We start from the raw sequence: 17,658 nt of genomic DNA, 5'->3' as shown, positions 1-17,658 counted from the left end.
CATGCTACCCACACATGCACATCCTGCTGACACACAGACATGATGTGGCATAGACTGTGACTGCTGCTCTTTGCCCGATAAAACGTCGAACACATTTCTAACCCTTTTCATCACTTTGAGTGCAGTCTGACACACAGCCCTACAAATAAGTGGTTAGACTGGATAGTGTGTGAATGCTACACTCTAAATTGCCAGTTCATAAGGTACGCTGTATAAATGTATTAGCTTAATAATGTCCAGAGGCTGTTTCAGGAGTAACGTTTGTGGTGTGTTCGAAGGTTTTGCTGTGATTTATTGTTTTCTTCACTGGAGTTTCAACATCAAGCTTCCACATGTGTGTGTTCTACGCACCAGGACTGAGGTTCAGATCCAGACTGTAGGAGTGAGATATGAGGCCTGAGTTCCTGATAAAGTCTTCATCACCAGCCTCTTCTTCATTGTCTGTATTACTTTCCTCCTGCTCGCTCTCTTCTTCTTGCTCCACCTCCATGACTTCCCTCCTTTCAGCTTCCTTACTTTTGTCCATTTCCTGCTTCTCCCCATCCTTGCCTTCTGTACCTTCAGACCTTTTCTTTGTTTTTTCCCTCTCTCTTTTCTCCTTCCAGTTCTTTCTGTTTTCCTCTGTCATTCCCATGTTTCCTGTATTCTCATCTCTTTCTTGCACCTTTCCCACTCTGTCATCAGCCCTCAGGTCTTTGCTGCAGCAGGGCTGCTCATCATCTGAAGGACACTTAGTGGCTGGCTGGGAGTTGGAGGGGCTGCTGTTGGCTGTTTGGATGTCTATGGGGCTGAAATCTGGGAAAAGCAGCCTCATGCACGATTCCATCTCTGTCAGCGTTGCTTCTATTTCTTGCTGTAACTCTAACAAATGAATAAGAAACAATATAAAAGTCTTAATGCCCAAACATTAATAACACTATGTGTAAAGATCCAGTTACAAACAAAACCACTGAGACTTTGGGTGTTTAACAGTTTCTGATAATGGAAATAAAAACCTTGGTATTAAAACTAGAAGCAGGGATAACACGATGTCGTTTTACCCTCCATTTCTTTAGCTGCTGCTTCTACTTTCTCCTTGTAGATCCTCTCCATTCTCCTCCGTCTTTCCTCCTCCCTCGTCCTCTCTGCTACTGTTCTCGCCTCAATGTCCTGGAAGTCCACCTGAAAGCATGTACACATTGTTGATCACAAAAACTAGAGAGTATCTTCTCAAATAGTAAATCTACCCATGCACACAAAGATGAACAACTGCCTTTATGGTGGTTCCTCACTCACAAGGTCCAAACAATGTCACTGTTGCAGCTGGTAAACATATGGCTCTTTAACATGTCTTTACAGATCACCAGCATCATGCAGTTTCCAGAATCTGTAGTGCACTTCTATTTTTCATAAAGTCCAACTGCTAGAGGATTTTTAAGGCTGATACTGAGAGTTCTGAAATCTAAATCCAATAAGCAGAACACAGAACGCTTCCTAATAACACTCCTTTACCTCGTTGTTTGTATCATACTGCCTGTGGATCTTCTCACAGGTAATTCAGATGTTATTTCAGTGTGTTTCATGAGTGTGTTTTCCTCATGTACAGGGTCTTGCGGCGGATTCAAACCGAGGCCTCTGCATTAGCCTCATACCACATGGGTTGTTTCCAGTTAATAAAAGTCACTCTGTATCTCTGCATCGCTCACCTTTTTAACTTGTTTGAGGAAGTTGTAGCCCAGTGCCAGCTTCTTATAAGCAGAGCCATAAGACGTTTGCCATGACTGCACAGTCTGGACTGCCAGAGCTCTCAGCTTCCTGGCTACTTCTTTAGGAGGAGGGAGGGGCTGCTCTGAATCAGTCTCTACCGTCAGCTCCAAGAACTCCTGTGGGAAGAAGAGAGGCGGAGGAATAGATGAGGGGGACACAGAAAGAAAGACATCCTAATATTAAAGCTGAGTGTTTGTATCGTTCCTCTTTGAATGGGATTCACTGTACGTGGATTTATCCTACACAGATCACTTAGTGCGCAAACGTGAACCGATATCAGCCGAAAAGCTAAAAAGACTTTCAGTTTGCCTTCGCGCCGTTACTTTTTTATTTTGTTTTTAGTGTTAAATAACTGTAAGACTGGGACCCGCTCACAACAAACATTCGACTCAACAGTTAGCAGTGCTAGCATGCTAATGGCGCTAGACAACCAGGATGTTTAAACACAAAAAATATCCTGGAGGCTCTGTCACAGGGTAGCATTTCTGCGAGTAGAGTTGAGGATATTGTCAAAACTGATATGATGGCTTTTGTAGCAGTGTGGTGACTGCTATAAAAAGCCATCATTGGCCTTATTCTGCCAGTAGAAAGCAGGTCCTGTAATGTTTGGTGTGCACTGGATGATCTCAGATGATTACTAGTTACTAGCAGCTGATTTACCTGGAAGTTATCCACTAGCAGCATCCTGAAGTGGTGTGACCTGGAGAAGAGCTCACCGGCGATCTGGAAGGCAGACAGCCGGATCTCAGCATGTTCTTGGTTGAGCTGGGACATCACTGAGTGGTACACATGGTCTATGCAGTCATTAGACACTCTGTGAGGAGTGGAGAACAGGTGGAGAGTAACTAAATTTTATGTTATGAATCACGAAAGAATTTGACATTTGTTGTACTCATAATGCTGACAAAGAATTACACGACTGTATTTAACACGTAACCATAATTTACCATAAATACTGTCAGTTTTCATAAAACCTTTCTTGTATAGACAAATACAAGTTCATACACACTTACATAAATTGCTTTGGATGATAAGGTCTTATTGTATTGAATGATCAGCTGTTTTCTTTCGTTCTTTGTGTAACCTTTATTTGACTGTCCAGTAACTTTTTATCTGTTCGTGGGAAACTGTGATTCTCATCCTGATCCTCTGTGGCAGGCACGTGCAGGGGTTGGGGCTTGAGCTCCTCCCCCTTTCCTGATGGTGCCCCAGGTGGCCTTTTCTTTAGACATTTTTTTTAACGGTGTGTGCGCATGTGGCGTTCCCTGTGCCTCTCAACAATAACATTTAATTATTAATCACAATTTCGCTAAATAAAATGATCTGGCTTGCATCGGTCACGTGACTACCATTGACCAATGCTCGCCCTTGATGGCAGAGCGCGCTGGTTGCGAGACGAAGACTGATGCAACAGAAACCAGTAAGCAGGGTGTACAGCATACACTGTAGGTAGAGCGTACAGCCCGATCCGGCAGGGAGGTGTGGGAAGCCAGATCAGGTGCCCCCCCTCCTGGCTCTCCTCTCGTCTCTTTTGTCTTACTTGTCTCTATCAACCTTTGAAAAAGTGAGGCTCCAAAATTTTAAAGCTTTAAAATTTTTAAAATTTTACTTCTCAGTTACAGTGAATTGATGTCCATCCATCCATCCATCCATCCATCCATTCGCTTCCGCTTATCCTTTTCAGGGTCGTGGGAGCCTATCCCAGCTGTCTTAGGGCAAGAGGCGGGGTGCACAGGTCACCGGTCTGTCGCAGCCGGGCTAACGCACATACAAAGACAACCATTCGTTTTAAACTCACTCGCGCATTCACACTATGGGCAAGTTAGTGTTTCCAATTAACCTATCCCCATTAACTGCATAACTGTGGGAGGAAGCCGGAGCACCCGGGGAGAACCCACACGAACATGCAAACATCAGACCCCAGCCTGATGGCGGCACTGAACTCGGGACCTGAGGCAACAGTGCTAACCGCTGTGCCACCGTGCTGCGGTGGATAAATGGTAGAAAACTAAACAGAAGAAAGTAGAAGAGAAATAACAATGTTAACATAAACTAGTGACACACTAGTTCAACCCTAGCAGAGCCTCCTTGGATGAGGGTGTCTGGTGATAATGGCCGAAAAACCCGATGAATCCAAGGTCCACTACTGACGATGTGTCCCAAGATTTAAATATTATAGTCTAGATCAGATCTCCAATTCCTAAACCAAACCAAGGAAGGTAAAAAATGGCAGATTAACTTGTGATAAAAGACGAAACACGCCGTGAAGTTGAGGCACACAACGATGCGTTCCGCTGTCCTCATAACAGCCACCAAGACTTTCTCCATTTGAAGCAGTGGATTATCAGGCACTGTAACATCTAGTCCTTCTATTGAATTATAACACACAGGAGTATTAAGTTATTATTACACGTTGGTAAATTGTCTTGTGGTAACTGATGAGACAAATGAGCGTGCTGTGTGTGCAACAGCACGACAAATATTACCTGTCCTTTTATTAACTGCACAACTGTGCTGGTCATTAGCTGCTAGCTAACTGAGTAAGAGTGTCATGGGTCTGTAGGTCTGTCCACGCTTTAGGGAACATATTTAGTTTTAAAGCAAGTTCCCTGCCTTTCTTGGGGGTTTATATTTCACTAAAAACTGATATGCATATCCACATAATTATGGATTAAAACACACTGTCTTTCTAAGAAAATACATTAAGAAACAGATTATATTAGATTTACATTGAAAATAAGACAAAATGCTGAATTTACAGCAGCAAAATGATTTTATCTCTACAGTTTAAACATTTAAAAGCTTTCTGCACAGAGCGGATAGTCAAGCAAATTGAATCATCATAAATACATTATTTAATATTTATTACTTTATTATTATAGCACCTGGAATAATTAATAAGAGAAGGATTCTGGAAAGTGGCCATAGTATGTACAGTGTAAAATGTCACTGTATGTGCATGTGTGTGTGTATTTTATGTGTATAGATTTTTTGGCTGAATTCTTATTTTATTGTAATCTCATTAGACTTGTTCTATCAGCTACCATCTCCTGTGGACTTTTTAATCTCTCACGTCTCAGATCATCACAGCCCTGCTCTCCAGCACTATCAGCAGCAACAGTAACCCCTCAACATCAACGCTGCACCCATCAGGTAACACATGGGCTATGTTTGCATTGCATTGTCCCCACTTGATGACAGTGATATAGTATGAAGTGATATTACATTAGCTTGCTGATGAATGTGGGTTGTTGTTATTCTATGTGCCCCTTTTGACATTCTCTAGACAATCTGCGCGCTTGATAACAGATCTTGATAGATTCAGGGTTTCCTTACTGTGATGTCAGATACTTGCAATCCTGACCCCTTTCCAAAGGATTGCACATTTTGGAGTCTTTCATTTGTTTCATAATTCCACTTTACACCTGCAACTAAATAATCCCTGTGGAAATGCTGATGCCATACTTGCAGAGCTTTTTGACCTCCTTCATTTTGTCTTGGTTGAGCTGTGGCTGTCCTGATGTGGTCAGTTCCTCCACCAACACCGATAGACGCTCCCTCTGAGACAGCTCCATCACTGTTCATCTGCACACAAAAACAGACCTTTAACTATACAGAGTGACTCGAGTTACACAAAGGTAAACCTTTACTCTGAATTAAAATCTTTCATATTAAAACTGGACAGCTGGCAATGCTGAAGTTGAAAAACTTGTTATTAGCATTTTAGGTACACCACTGCCATTTTTAAGCAAATCATCTGTTATTTTTCACAGCCCAGTATGACCCACGTTAGTAACTGTGACCTTTATAACAGTCGCTGACACAAGCTGTTTGCTACTGGCAGTCAGTATTAATCAGATATTTGTGCAGCGTTTTTTATTTTATAGAATTTAACCAGATACAGAAAAATATACACAATTCAAATCAAAGAAACAAAGAAGTCTCCAGATTTCAGGTGGAGTCATTTAAGGCTAGCATCCACCTAGCTGGCACAATCCTAACAAAACACGAACACAACAGCATCTGCCGGTTAGCTTCTTACCAGCTTGTTCAAACACACTGAACCTCAGGGAGGCTTCTGCCGGTTAACGAGTCCCCTCGGTGAGCCGCTTCATTCATGACAAAGATCAACAACTGAAACGCGGCTGTATTTCTCTGTTTACATACGGCAGCGTTTAGTTATGTCATGCACTTCCTGAAAGCGAACGTACTACCGGTTTGACTTTTCAGAATAAGAGCTTCAAACTGTGCCTGTCGATTGTGCTTTATTATCATTTTTCTGACTGTAGCTCATGGCTGTCGCTCAGGGGTGAGTGGGCAACAACAAACAGCTGCTTTTCCTAAACACAGTTCTTAAACATCGGCTGCAGTCTGGGTTTGAGAGAGGCGAGGATTTCCAGTGTTAAAAAAAAACTTTCTAAAAGTGACCCCTTCAAAATAAATGTTTTCCTTTTCATACACATATGTAGTATGTATGGGGGCGTGTCCAAATCATGGACCTAAGTCAGATTTTATATGGGCCTCCGCTTCTACATTAAGATGTATTATTTACGGTCAGCGACCACAAACAGAATTACTAAAATGTCATTTCTCTTTCCACCTCATGGTGGCAGCACAATCTGATCTATGCGACAACACTGAGTGATCAAAGTGCCATTCACAGAATTACACAGGGAAGAGATCTATTTGCATTCTTTACCAGATTAATCTTGAAAATCTATCTTGTACCCATGCACGGTTGCAAATACATCTACAGTGTCTGCACACTTACTGAAATACAGCAGAGAGAATAATCTAAAAGAAAGTTTAGTGAACATTTTTGTCTGGAAACACTCATTTTTTATTGTGGAGCTATAAGTTATTTTCTCGAACATACATCAACAGAACACCATCTTTTTCAAATAAATAAGCACATGAATATGTTGAAGTTATCAGTCCAGAGTGAAAATATTACTACAAAACCCACCACACCCCAAAAGAGCTAAATCTATCCAAATTCTACTGCAACTTGCAGCACATTCTTGTTAGTTGCAATAACTTGTATTACCAGACGCTTAAATTTCCTGTAACCTATAGAGTAGAACATATTAGTCTTAGAAAATAACATTTCAAATACAATCCTGTTTTCTTATTTTAAAACAGATGAAAAACGTGTTTCCATTGGGTGTGAAGTCAGGTTGCCTAAGTTACATAAGCAGTAATTGTGGTGGGGGTGTGGTCTGTGGCTCTGCTGCAGGGAAGGGGTGGTGCAGTGGGTTCAGGTCGGGACCTAGAGGAGCTGGAAGTGGACTGCTACACCTGGCACAGCAGACGATGTCCTTCTGTCTGTATGCCACCAACAACACTCGTTCATGTTACAGTATCATTCACACTGTCCACCACACAGAGCGGCATGACTTTAAAATTAAGTGTCAAACAGTTTTTACATCCCCATGTGGTCACAAAGTCTGGTTTTCATGAGGCATACAGAGGGGGATCTGGGGATAAGCACAGCAACTTAAGGGTTAACCTTGAACATGCAATCATACAGTGTTGTTTAATACTGTATGTACAGCACTATTCCACATTCAGATACTTCAGCCATGGTTGCTGCGTTGCTTGACGGTCTTCATAAAATCCGTCGCTCTGCTGCCAGTAAACATCCACGTTTGTGATCAGTCAGACGTTGCCGACGCTGCCTTCTGCATGAAACTGACTTAACACCCATAACACGCGCACTTACCCAACCTGATGTCTAATGTTAGAGGAAGTGAAGCCAGTTACATCCTGGCAAAGTGACGTTGCTGCAAAGCACATGACCCAGCTCTTGCTTCCTATCAAACGTGCAGCGGGACTACATGGCCATCACCATGCCACCATCACTGTGAACCAATTCCTTCTGTGACACATTCACTTGTGACGGCAACCAGAAGAGACTCCATACAGCAACAGGGATCACTGCTCTTTGGGATTAGCGGTGTGTGTGCAGTCAGTATGTGCACATCCTCTATAGCATCTGGAGCACATACCTGGACTACACCACCCTACCCACACACCACAGTGATTGGAAGAAAAGCAACGTTATTGATGGTAAAAATCACCCTCGATGTGACCTCTCAGAGAGGCCATACGAACAGCTTCAGAAGTGTGGAGAACATTTTTAGGCAACACGTGAAGTATTTGTTGGTTGTGTTCATGCTGACTAATCGCAGATCTGTCTTCCAGCTCACTCGTTATGTCCTCAAAATTGTGTTCCTTGTCCACTGCTCTGCGATCGACTGACCCCAACAGAGTAAAAGTGCCAGCTCCTCGATGTACGCCATGTTCATATGAAACGTCAAAGTGCTGTCCTCTGATCATTTCATTTTCACTTGCAGTGCATCGATGAGTTCTACAATCTCCTCAAAGTAGGTGTTCTCTTCTGCTAGAATTATTTCTGACTGGATCATGCCCTGGTACTCTTGCTTCAGAGAGTGAAGAGAAGCCTGCAGAGAGCCGTCTGAGCGGTACTGATCCAAACACACTGGAGCCATTGCCAACAAAGCCCGGAGAGCCTGCAAAAAACAGCACCGACTCTCAGGGAAAGTTCTTTTTAACAGTTGTTATACTATTAATGCAAAATAGATGAAACCACCCACCTTCTCTCTGTAGTCATTCTCTGAAGACTCCAGGAGCTGTGGGACCAGAATGCACCAGCCCTTCTCCAACAGCTCCTCCTGCAAAGACACCTTAGAGTACTGACGCCGCCGCTCATCATGAGACGCGTCCAGTACTGGGTCCAGACCTCCCTGGAAGATCAGCTCCTGGAAGAGGAGAGATCATGAGAACGATCCCACGAGCTGGGCACTGGAAAGTCCCAACCTACTGATACCAACTTTAATCATTCAGATCATTTAGACCTTGTATTTGAAGAGGAGCACTGCACTGGGCTTGGAATCGAGGAGCAGGAGCGTGCGTCTACTGTACCTTCTCAGTAATCATATCGTATAACATGGTGACGATGCGTGTACGCAGAATTCCACTGCTGTCAGTCCTGAACAGCTCTGACAGGACCTGCAGACCCCCACGTGTCAGGAAGTGACGCTGTGCATAGGGGAAGTGACGCAAGAGGGAAGCCACTGCAAACAGAACCTAGACAGAACGAACACACACACATATACACACACACACACACACACTCTTCAGCTGTGTGTGTGTGTGTGTCTGTGGCGGTTCTCATTCTTACAAGTCATGGTAGTCTTGAGAGTTTCCTGGATGAGAGGTGAAGCATCTTCACAAACCTAAACAAGTCGAGTTGCCTTCTTTTGTCAAGCTCTCTGTGCAACGTGTTGCCTCCAACTTTCTGAACATAAACTGAAAGCTGTGTGGGTGTGCTTACCTTTTTTTGGACTCTGAGTTGCTGAGCAGTGGCCAGCGTGGTTAACAGTGTCTGGAGAGCGCCATTCTCCACGGCTTCAACTTGAACTGCTGGATTACTGCAGGACACACAAAGTGTGACAACGCTGACAGTCGTGTTTGCTTTCAACTCAAGTGTTTTGCTCAGAAGAGATTTGAGACTTTCAAGACTCATATTCAACTATTTGACTATTATTTGGAACTTTTCGACGCCTGGAAGTTGCTGCTTGGCTTTCAAAATTCAAATTTGGTTTTTTTCCAAAAAGAACCCAAAACCATGATGTACCACATGTTGTGCAGCCAGTGTTCTGTGACATTATACGATCTCATCTGATAAGCTGCAGCACTGTTGGAGTGCCATCGCAATCAGGGTTATTGCATTACAACTCAGTCACATAGTAAACAAGAACAAAACATAATGTTGTGCACAATTTGCAGAGAAAAGTCAAAAATGTATTTAAAAACCACCTGTTTTGATTTTAAACAGCTACAGAAGCTCGATGTGATCACAGACACCACTGTACAGCAAGAAGTGACATATCTGCATATCTGGAACATCTGGAACATCAGACTAATCAAGCTTAATCAAGTCTAAATATCATACCTGGCTAATGCAGAGCCCAGGACGAAAGCAGAGCTTTCCTGTAATCTGAAGTCAGAGCTGTTCAGACCTTCTAAAAGGAACTGGAGGCCCCCCATGGAGCACAGAGTCTGAGCATTATCCACCTAGCACACATACAAGCATGCATGCAGGGTTAGAGACGGGACAATTCACCACAGTGTGAAACATCATCCTGTGTGTGTGTTACCTGATGCACCAGATATTCGAGCTCCGTCAGGATGCTCAGTCTTTGTTCGCTAGTTGAGTTGCTGCTGTTGAACTGCTCCAGCAGACGCCTCATTATCTACACATGCAAGAAACTTCATTTGACTGAAGCTCAAAACGTTTCACAGTAACAGCTCACTCAAGGTCACGTCACAATCATACGTGAGCTCCAGGAACACTGATGTACCTGAACATCCGTCTCCAGCAGCAGGTCCAGCTGAGCCATGTCTTTCTTCAACTCCTCCATTGTGCGAAACTTAGAAGCCACAGAGTCCTAGAAGCGCCCAGCGAGCAGTGGAGACACACAGTAAAGGCTCATATGTGGGCACACTTAAAGCTTCTGCTGCCAGCATGTAATCAGAAGTTCAACAGTGGCATTTGAGCTGCTACCTTCTGCTCTGTGTCCTTGCTTCCAAGCTTCCAGTCCTCTTTTATCTTCTTCATGGCTCGTTTCAGCTCATCGGGATTAAAGGAAGACCGGAGCGCTTCTTCCTCCCTGCAAATGTACACTTTTACTGCAAAGCCATTTTATCTTTTCCTACTACTGCCCCCTACTGGGTGCACTTTGCTGGAAGAAGTATTAAAGGGAGCGAAATAAACTACTGTCTGCAGACTGAAGTTTTAGCCTGGACCCCCACCTGTGCTCCTCTGTCCAGTATTTCAGCTGCTCTTCTCCCAGTCTGACCTCCCTCTCACCTGTCTGCAGATTCAGCCTCACGTGAGAACCTTGTGGCACTGCCTGACCTGTGTGTGCACAGACAGAGTTGCTCAAAATAATTATACGACTGCTGAATATTATGAAACTCGTGAGCTCGCAGATTGATGCGACCCAGAAGCAGCAGAAAATGGATGGATGCAAATACAAACCGATGTTTGAGTCAGCTAATGGCTGTGTATATGTGATATAAGGTCCCGCATAAAGGCCTTTAGTATGTGCAGCAAATCATGTCTGTCAATAACAACAATTACACGCTGCCACACTCTAATGTGAATTTTTGTAATGAAGTACTCTGAAAATGTTTTGAACCACCCTTCCTGTTGCTACATTTAGATTTTCTGCTTTCTGAAAGTCTTTCAGAGCCTCTTTGTGCACTGGCTGCTTTTCACTTCTTTCCACTCTAGACTTTGTACCTTTTGGTTTGTTAAGCCACTTAACACCGAATCATTCAAGCAGAAAAAACACCAGCTAGGTTTAAGGGTGAACCAGACAACACTTTGTTACCAGCTTGTAAGAGACTAAACATCGTTTCGTTGGCCTTATTAACAGGACATCCATGGAGATTGCTACAGCTACTGGGACTCACTCCCTTCTGGAGCCACCAAAGGAACTGCAACATGGGTAAGTGTTGATTGTTGCGTCAATAATGGTTATTTAACAAATATTGGCTATCACAATAACTGTGTTGGCACGATTAAACTTCACAGATACATTTTCTCTATGCAAAATCATCATTTTAGTAACAACCTTTGTGAGGTTACATGAAAGGAGGATCAAATAAATCCCATATGGAGGCTTCATCTATATAAGGTCTATCCTCATCTGAAGCATTAGATCATACACAAAGTTGTGTTTATCTTAGGACTGATTGTCATTATTCAGAACCAGAGAAAAAGCCCTGTGAAGGAAAACACTGAGGGCATGACCTGGTTTAAGTGTCTGCCACTGCTCACTGGGCTGGACAACGTCTAAATCTCCTTCATCATCTACTGCCACGTCTTCCTCTTCACCGTTTACAGCCTCATGTTCTGGGTTTTCCACCACGATTAAATCGCCTCCAGACTGCACAAAGAGAAACATGGGAAGAAATTTAGACACCTCCCTGGTTTAATGACAAACACCTTTCTTTGGGTTTCATTCAAACTCAGATGCCATTTTTGATGGTGCTTGCTGTTTTTTATTTTTACTTCATAGCTCTTACATCAGCATACGAGCACTCCAGCTCTAACACTCCAAGTTCTCTCTAAAGAGGCTAATTAACTTCATGGAAATATACCAGCATTTATACAGCGCCGTTCTTTTCTTTAGTGTTACTAAGCATGCACAGCCCCTTTAGACTATGAGTCACATTCCTCCTGAGAAGCGACAGTGCACAGAACAAAGGCATCATCGCTTTTAGCATGTAAAACAAGGAGACCAGTTCTGCTGATTTGTATGGAACGCCAGGACTGCCATAATGAATTAATTAAATACACCATTAAATAATTAAATGTGGCAATAATTAATTAATTATTGACACATTTAATTAATTAATTATTGACACATTTAATTAATTAATTATTGACACATTTAATTAATTAATTATTGACACATTTAATTAATTATTCATGTATTTCACATTTTAATTAATTATTGACACATTTAATTAATTATTGACACATTTAATTAATTATTGACACATTTAATTAATTATTTAATGATATATTTATTTATTTCATTTTGGCAGTCCTGGCGCCTGGCTCTCATCATGAAATAATTTTATCTGTCAGCCTCACCCATCAAACTCAGGGGGCGGGGTTAACGCTGATCGAGTCAAAACCATTGCTTTGGCCTGGTGGCCATTGTTTCTAGCACACAACAACCTGCATGTGGAAGCTAACAGAACTGAGCTTTGAAAAACCCTGTTTGTGTGTTACCAAATACCGTTTTAATATTTTTTTAGCCGAGAATGTAGTGGTTTAATCTTCATGTGTCTGGTCGGTTTGTCAAGATACAGCCTCTTTGCAAAAGTGTTTCGATGATTTCGGAGATGTCTGCCCAGTCTCACGGCAAAGCGTGGGATAGACCCGCTCGCCTCGCAAGCAATCCCACCGACAAAGCGCAGGCCCCGGTACACAGCTGTAGTAACCCCCGCTGACTTCTTTTACTGAGGTTATATTTATCGATGTTTTATTTCCTGAAGTTCTTATGTGTCCTACGTGTTTCAGTCGCCAATTCTGAATTATAACTAACATTAAAAACATGTTTAAGGAGGAGAGAGAGCAAATAAATCTGTTTAACATCTGATCTTTGGGTTTTTGTTCAGTAATCAGCGTGACCTGTGTATAAACACATAAAAGAGATAACGTTGGTGTTTCCTCATGTAGTAACTGCTGGCTTTAACTGTACAAAGGTTGTTCGACACTATGAAACACATACAGACTTCATGATGTTCGGCTAATATTTTTATTGTGAATATTAATCATGCTGACCTCGCTCTGTACACCACGCAGCGAGGTCAGCATATCCACGATATCCTCAGCTCCATGAGTTAACACAAAGTTTCCCAGCTGACTATCTAACTGCCAACTATTCCAGAGACGTGAAAATATACAGCATAAAGAAAAGTGTAAGAGACTCAGCAGCAGATTAGAATAACAGTTATACATTTAATAAATCACCAAATGAATCCAAGAAACGAGCAAACCTGTTCCGATAATTTGAATTTGTATTCCCTCAGCTGCAGACTCGCTGCTGTTTAAATGTTTGAAAAGGAAGATTAGATATAAAAAACGTCAAACATAGACTCAGTCTGCCTTCACATTTGATATGAGGCCAGCACGTATAGTGGCCTCAGCAGGCTATTACTGAAATACACGTGCTATATCATAAACTATGATATAAATAGGGAGGTCCTATTAACATGTTTAGTTTTAAAGGACACCTTCCTGCCTTTAGTCTCATTCATGAGCAGTATTAGTTTTCTTCTAACATCCAGAAGTCTGCACAATGTGTTTCATAGTTTGTAACAAGCCTTTGACAGGTAAACATAACATGACCGAAAAAGCAAAAAAAAAAAAAAAAAAAAAAGAGGGAGAGAGAGAGAGAGAGAGAGAGAGAGAGAGAGAGAGAGAGAGAGAGAGAGAGAGAGAGAGAGAGAGAGAGAGAGAGAGATGACATAAGAAGAGAAAATTCTCTCAATTATGGAGACAGACAAATGGTTCATTTATGTTTGCTGTGTGTTTATTCCTCCCTAAATATCGTCGGTGAAGTTCGCCATGCACGTCAGATTTTCCTGCGCATTTTTATACCTCTGCCAACAGAGAGAGAAAAAAAAAAAAAATCACATTCTAACAGACAGCTGGTGCTTAGAATACAGTTGAATAACTATTAAAAAACAGATGATATTTAGATGATAGTTCAGTCTAACACATGTGCCAGTGGTTCATTAAACGTCTGTGAAACTATGCAGTTATGAAACGTAACTTTAACCTCAGCCAAACCGATTTGCTCAGTTGTAAATAAAACAGCGAAGTAAACGTGACCCGACAGACAGAACCTGAGTGAATGAAGTCCAGCGTTTAACCACAGAGCTAAAACTCAGCTGAGGTTTGAAAGCTGTGCCGGTGATTGGACATCAGCCGCTGATGAAGCTGTTCGCCTATAAAGTGCTCTGTAAGGAAACGAGCTCCAGCAGCTCTGCGCTCGGGGAAAATACTATATTTACTTATCTTGTGCAGAAAAATGCGCTGACATTGCGTTATATCGAGCACCGGCTGCCCAGTTAAACTGTGACTATCACCAGGTAACGTGGGCGTGTTTCTTGAATTAGCAGCAGGTGTTAAACAGCTGACAGATGAGGAGGAGGATGCATGCAGGTAAACTGAGGGTCTGTTGAGCTGATCGCTGGTTTCGTGAGAAAAATGTCAGCTCGTTCTTTATGTTACAGAAGCACAGAGACACAAGACCAGGCGGAAAGAGACGATCGTTTGGTGAAAATGAGAATCTGCGAATGCAACATGTGGAACACGGAGAGTGGAATATGTAAACAAACCGGTTAACGTAACCCCCTCGGTGCACTCTGCATGCTAACTGTTAGCAGAGCTAGTGAAATCTCTGAAAACATCTGAGCACTTTGGCAAACATGTTCTATGTTGACAACCTGACCAGACATACGGCGCGACATTCGCGGCTAAAACACTGTTAAAAGTGTAGTTGGTGACAGAAAAACGGGGTATTTTAAAACTACACCACCACCATTGCTGCTTGTGATTTGATCTGCATTCTGGGATAACTGGCTGCCCCAAGTCTACACAAGCAATCGATTTTCTAGGATCGACCTGTTTTGACTTACTTTGCACGGCAACCAATCAAATGTTAGAGAAGCTGCATGGGCAGCGTTAACCCCGCCCCCTGAGTTTGATGGGTGAGGCTGACAGATAAAATTATTTCATGACGAGAGCCAGGCGTCAGGACTGCCAAAATGAAATAAATAAATATATCATTAAATAATTAATTAAATGTGTCAATAATTAATGAAATGTGTCAATAATTAATTAAAATGTGAAATACATAAATAATTAATTAAATGTGTCAATAATTAATTAAAATGTGAAATACATAAATAATTAATTAAATGTGTCAATAATTAATTAAAATGTGAAATACATAAATAATTAATTAAATGTGTCAATAATTAATTAAAATGTGAAATACATAATTAATTAATTACATGTGTCATAACTATTTATTTAATTAATTAATTCCAATTTTAATTAATTATTGCCACATTTAATTAATTATTTAATGGTGTATTTAATTAATTCATTATGGCAGTCCTGGGGTTCCATAGATTTGCAGCCCTTCATTTTTATTCTTTGCATGAGTCCGGTTACAAGATACTGTCATTTATGGTGTACTGCCATAAAAACACTGATGTCTTCATTTGTTACCAGCAGAGATGGGCAGTAGCGTTACTGTAATCCGATTACTTTTTTAAAGTAAGGAGTAAAAGTAAGGGATTACTATTGCAAAAACGGTAATTAGATTACTTTCCCATAGAAACGCTGCGTTACTAAAACCGTGATTTTTTGCGAGAATGTCTCATGACAGTGACGTAAGCCAGTGCAACGTTAGTGAAACAGTGGGTCATATATCGATTGTGGGAGAGAGTATGAGCGTGCAGCGTTTAAAGCGTGGAAGTACTGACCTTACTTTGAGTTTGATTCCATAAAAAGTGACAAAAACATTAGTGTCCGCTGTGCGTGGGAAGAAAACTTCTTTTTACAGCGAAAAAACCCTAAACTTCCAAGGAAGCACTGAGTGCGCTATGACGGGAATGTGACGTTCACAGAGAAACTGCCGTATCCTTCCACTGACCGCGGCACACCTGCACCAGGGTAAACCTCCGCCTGCCCCACTCCTGCTTTACAGGTGAAAATAGAGCAACAGGACCGCTGAGTCTTTGACTTTATTTTCTGTTGTTTTACTTGCATCTATTTGAAAGACTGAGTGTAAACACAAAAAAATATTTTATTTTATGAGCTGGAATGTGCAGAAAATAGGTTTAAATGTTAAACTAATTTCTTCCAGTCAGAGAATGTTGCATATAATTACATTTTTGCTTGATGCATAAAGTTAAAAGATTAAAACGAATAAAACAAGTTTTAAAAAGAGACTTTTCCATTTGATTACATTTTGTATGATGGATTATGCAGAAAAAGTAGAATTGGGCTGAAAGATCTATCACTTTATCACCTCTTCAGGTTGTAAATAGTGTTTTAAAAAACTAACTAAGTAATTAATTACTTTTGAAAATAAGTAATCAGTAAAGCAACGGATTATTTTGGGGGGAAGTAATCAGTAATTAGTTACTGATTACTTTTTTTCAAGTAACTTGACCAACACTGGTTACCAGTGAGAGTTACCTGGGTTAAAAGGTAACAGCTTTTATCACACCGCTAATTCCAGCCAAGTCCCAGCTGCAGCTGAAACACACGTGGATGTTCTCACGAGTCTTCAGTTTGCCCACAGCCAGGCTTTGATCAGCAGCTCTTTCCACCCATCACTGCTGCCAAATCCATCTTATCACAGGTGCAGCGAAACTAAATGACATGCTCGAGAACATCTGAGAGCTTTAAACACTTTATCAGAGCAAAAGGTTTAACCTACCTTGTGGCCAAGAATGCTGGCTATGTGACAGTAATGCAGCACCAAGAGGACGGCCAGGATGAAGGAGGTTCCCCCGACATGAAAGGGTATCAGCTTCATGGTGACTGGAATACACAGCACGGCATGTCAGAATCATAGCTACCTTCAGGTGCTGCATGAGCTTTACGAGGGGGTTAACCACTACACCACTGGTCCTTATTACTGTTCTCCAGCCCGGGCCAAAACTCCACTCTCTAATCTCGTGTTTTAACCAAAAAATGGGACTAAACTACTTTTTGTTCCGTCTCTGGTGATAATCTGCTTTGAGAAATATGTCGATTTAAAAAGTCAAGATGTTGAATAGAGTCTGGCGTGACTCACCGGGCTGTGAGCGTCTTTACAGATTGGCTACCAAAAAAGTGACACAATGACAGCTCTACACATGTTTGCATATCTAGGCGACACAATGAGCACGTAAGTAACGCCGTAACAGCTGACAGCTAAGAGTTCCCAAATCCCGAGGAACCAGAAAGCTGCGACCAAGAACCGCTCCGTGACGGCGACAGCGTTCAGGTTAGCAAACACTCACCAGTCCGAGCGACAGTAGAGCAGCAGTGACGCTGAAGCGATGCCTTCACCTGTTCTGACAGTTCCCGCAGACATCCGAAAGCTTCTACTTTTCCGTCGATTCTCATTGGTCCACGTACAGCTTCTCTTCTTTGAGCTGCGGTACAGTACACAAACCTCCCGCTGCTGCCCCCTGCTGGTGTAGCGTGTTATATATTCAAATAAACGGGATACAGCAGCTGGTGTAGGAGGTGGCATATTTTACACATATTTATTATACAGGTTATACAGTACATAA

The 17,658-nt window shown here is 41.9% G+C and overlaps 2 protein-coding genes across 4 annotated transcripts in view; both read right to left on the bottom strand.

Moving 5' to 3' along the window:
- Positions 1-5,947, bottom strand: part of uvssa (UV-stimulated scaffold protein A) — a 36,645-nt gene extending 30,698 nt beyond the window's left edge. For both annotated transcript variants that reach the window (XM_085283314.1, XM_085283315.1), the window contains exons 1-6: positions 5,789-5,947; positions 5,212-5,331; positions 2,407-2,560; positions 1,686-1,862; positions 1,041-1,161; positions 352-861 (exon numbers count right to left, since the gene is read on the bottom strand). In XM_085283314.1, coding sequence (XP_085139440.1) covers positions 352-861; positions 1,041-1,161; positions 1,686-1,862; positions 2,407-2,560; positions 5,212-5,321 — 1,072 coding nt within the window. In that variant the 5' untranslated portion in view covers positions 5,322-5,331; positions 5,789-5,947. The remainder of the gene's footprint in view (positions 1-351; positions 862-1,040; positions 1,162-1,685; positions 1,863-2,406; positions 2,561-5,211; positions 5,332-5,788) is intronic.
- Positions 5,948-6,462: 515 nt separating this feature from the next.
- sil1 (SIL1 nucleotide exchange factor) lies at positions 6,463-17,513 on the bottom strand. 2 transcript variants are annotated; one of them, XM_085283294.1, is made up of 12 exons: positions 17,383-17,513; positions 16,815-16,918; positions 11,591-11,726; positions 10,585-10,690; positions 10,337-10,442; positions 10,134-10,220; positions 9,930-10,025; positions 9,725-9,846; positions 9,104-9,200; positions 8,692-8,856; positions 8,364-8,528; positions 6,465-8,279 (listed from the first exon to the last, which is right to left on the bottom strand). In XM_085283294.1, exons 1-12 carry the CDS (start codon positions 17,486-17,488, stop codon positions 8,082-8,084), a joined length of 1,488 nt encoding a protein of 495 aa, XP_085139420.1. In that variant the 5' UTR covers positions 17,489-17,513; the 3' UTR covers positions 6,465-8,081. The 2 variants fall into 2 exon arrangements, with proteins under 2 accessions (XP_085139429.1, XP_085139420.1); XM_085283303.1 differs by lacking the exon at positions 11,591-11,726 and having other exon boundaries at positions 6,463-8,279.
- Between the last annotated feature and the right edge of the window lie 145 nt (positions 17,514-17,658).

Source organism: Mchenga conophoros, linkage group LG2 (genome assembly GCF_057382185.1).
Source record: "Mchenga conophoros isolate Kocher_MC1m ecotype Shallow Benthic linkage group LG2, M_conophoros_male_GT1.1, whole genome shotgun sequence".
Classification (NCBI taxonomy): domain Eukaryota; kingdom Metazoa; phylum Chordata; class Actinopteri; order Cichliformes; family Cichlidae; genus Mchenga; species Mchenga conophoros.
This window is presented reverse-complemented; position numbering and strand designations above follow the sequence as displayed.

What these genes read in the sequence shown, in the direction of transcription:
- sil1 (XM_085283294.1), bottom strand. Translation starts at nt 17,488, where the DNA reads ATGAGAATCGACGGAAAAGTAGAAGCTTTCGGATGTCTGCGGGAACTG. An exon ending in CCAGCATTCTTGGCCACAAG is followed by an intron (nt 11,727 to 16,814) that starts GTAGGTTAAACC and finishes CTCTTTGTGCAG; the next exon opens with TCTGGAGGCGATTTAATCGT. An exon ending in TCGAATATCTGGTGCATCAG is followed by an intron (nt 9,847 to 9,929) that starts GTAACACACACA and finishes TATGTGTGCTAG; the next exon opens with GTGGATAATGCTCAGACTCT.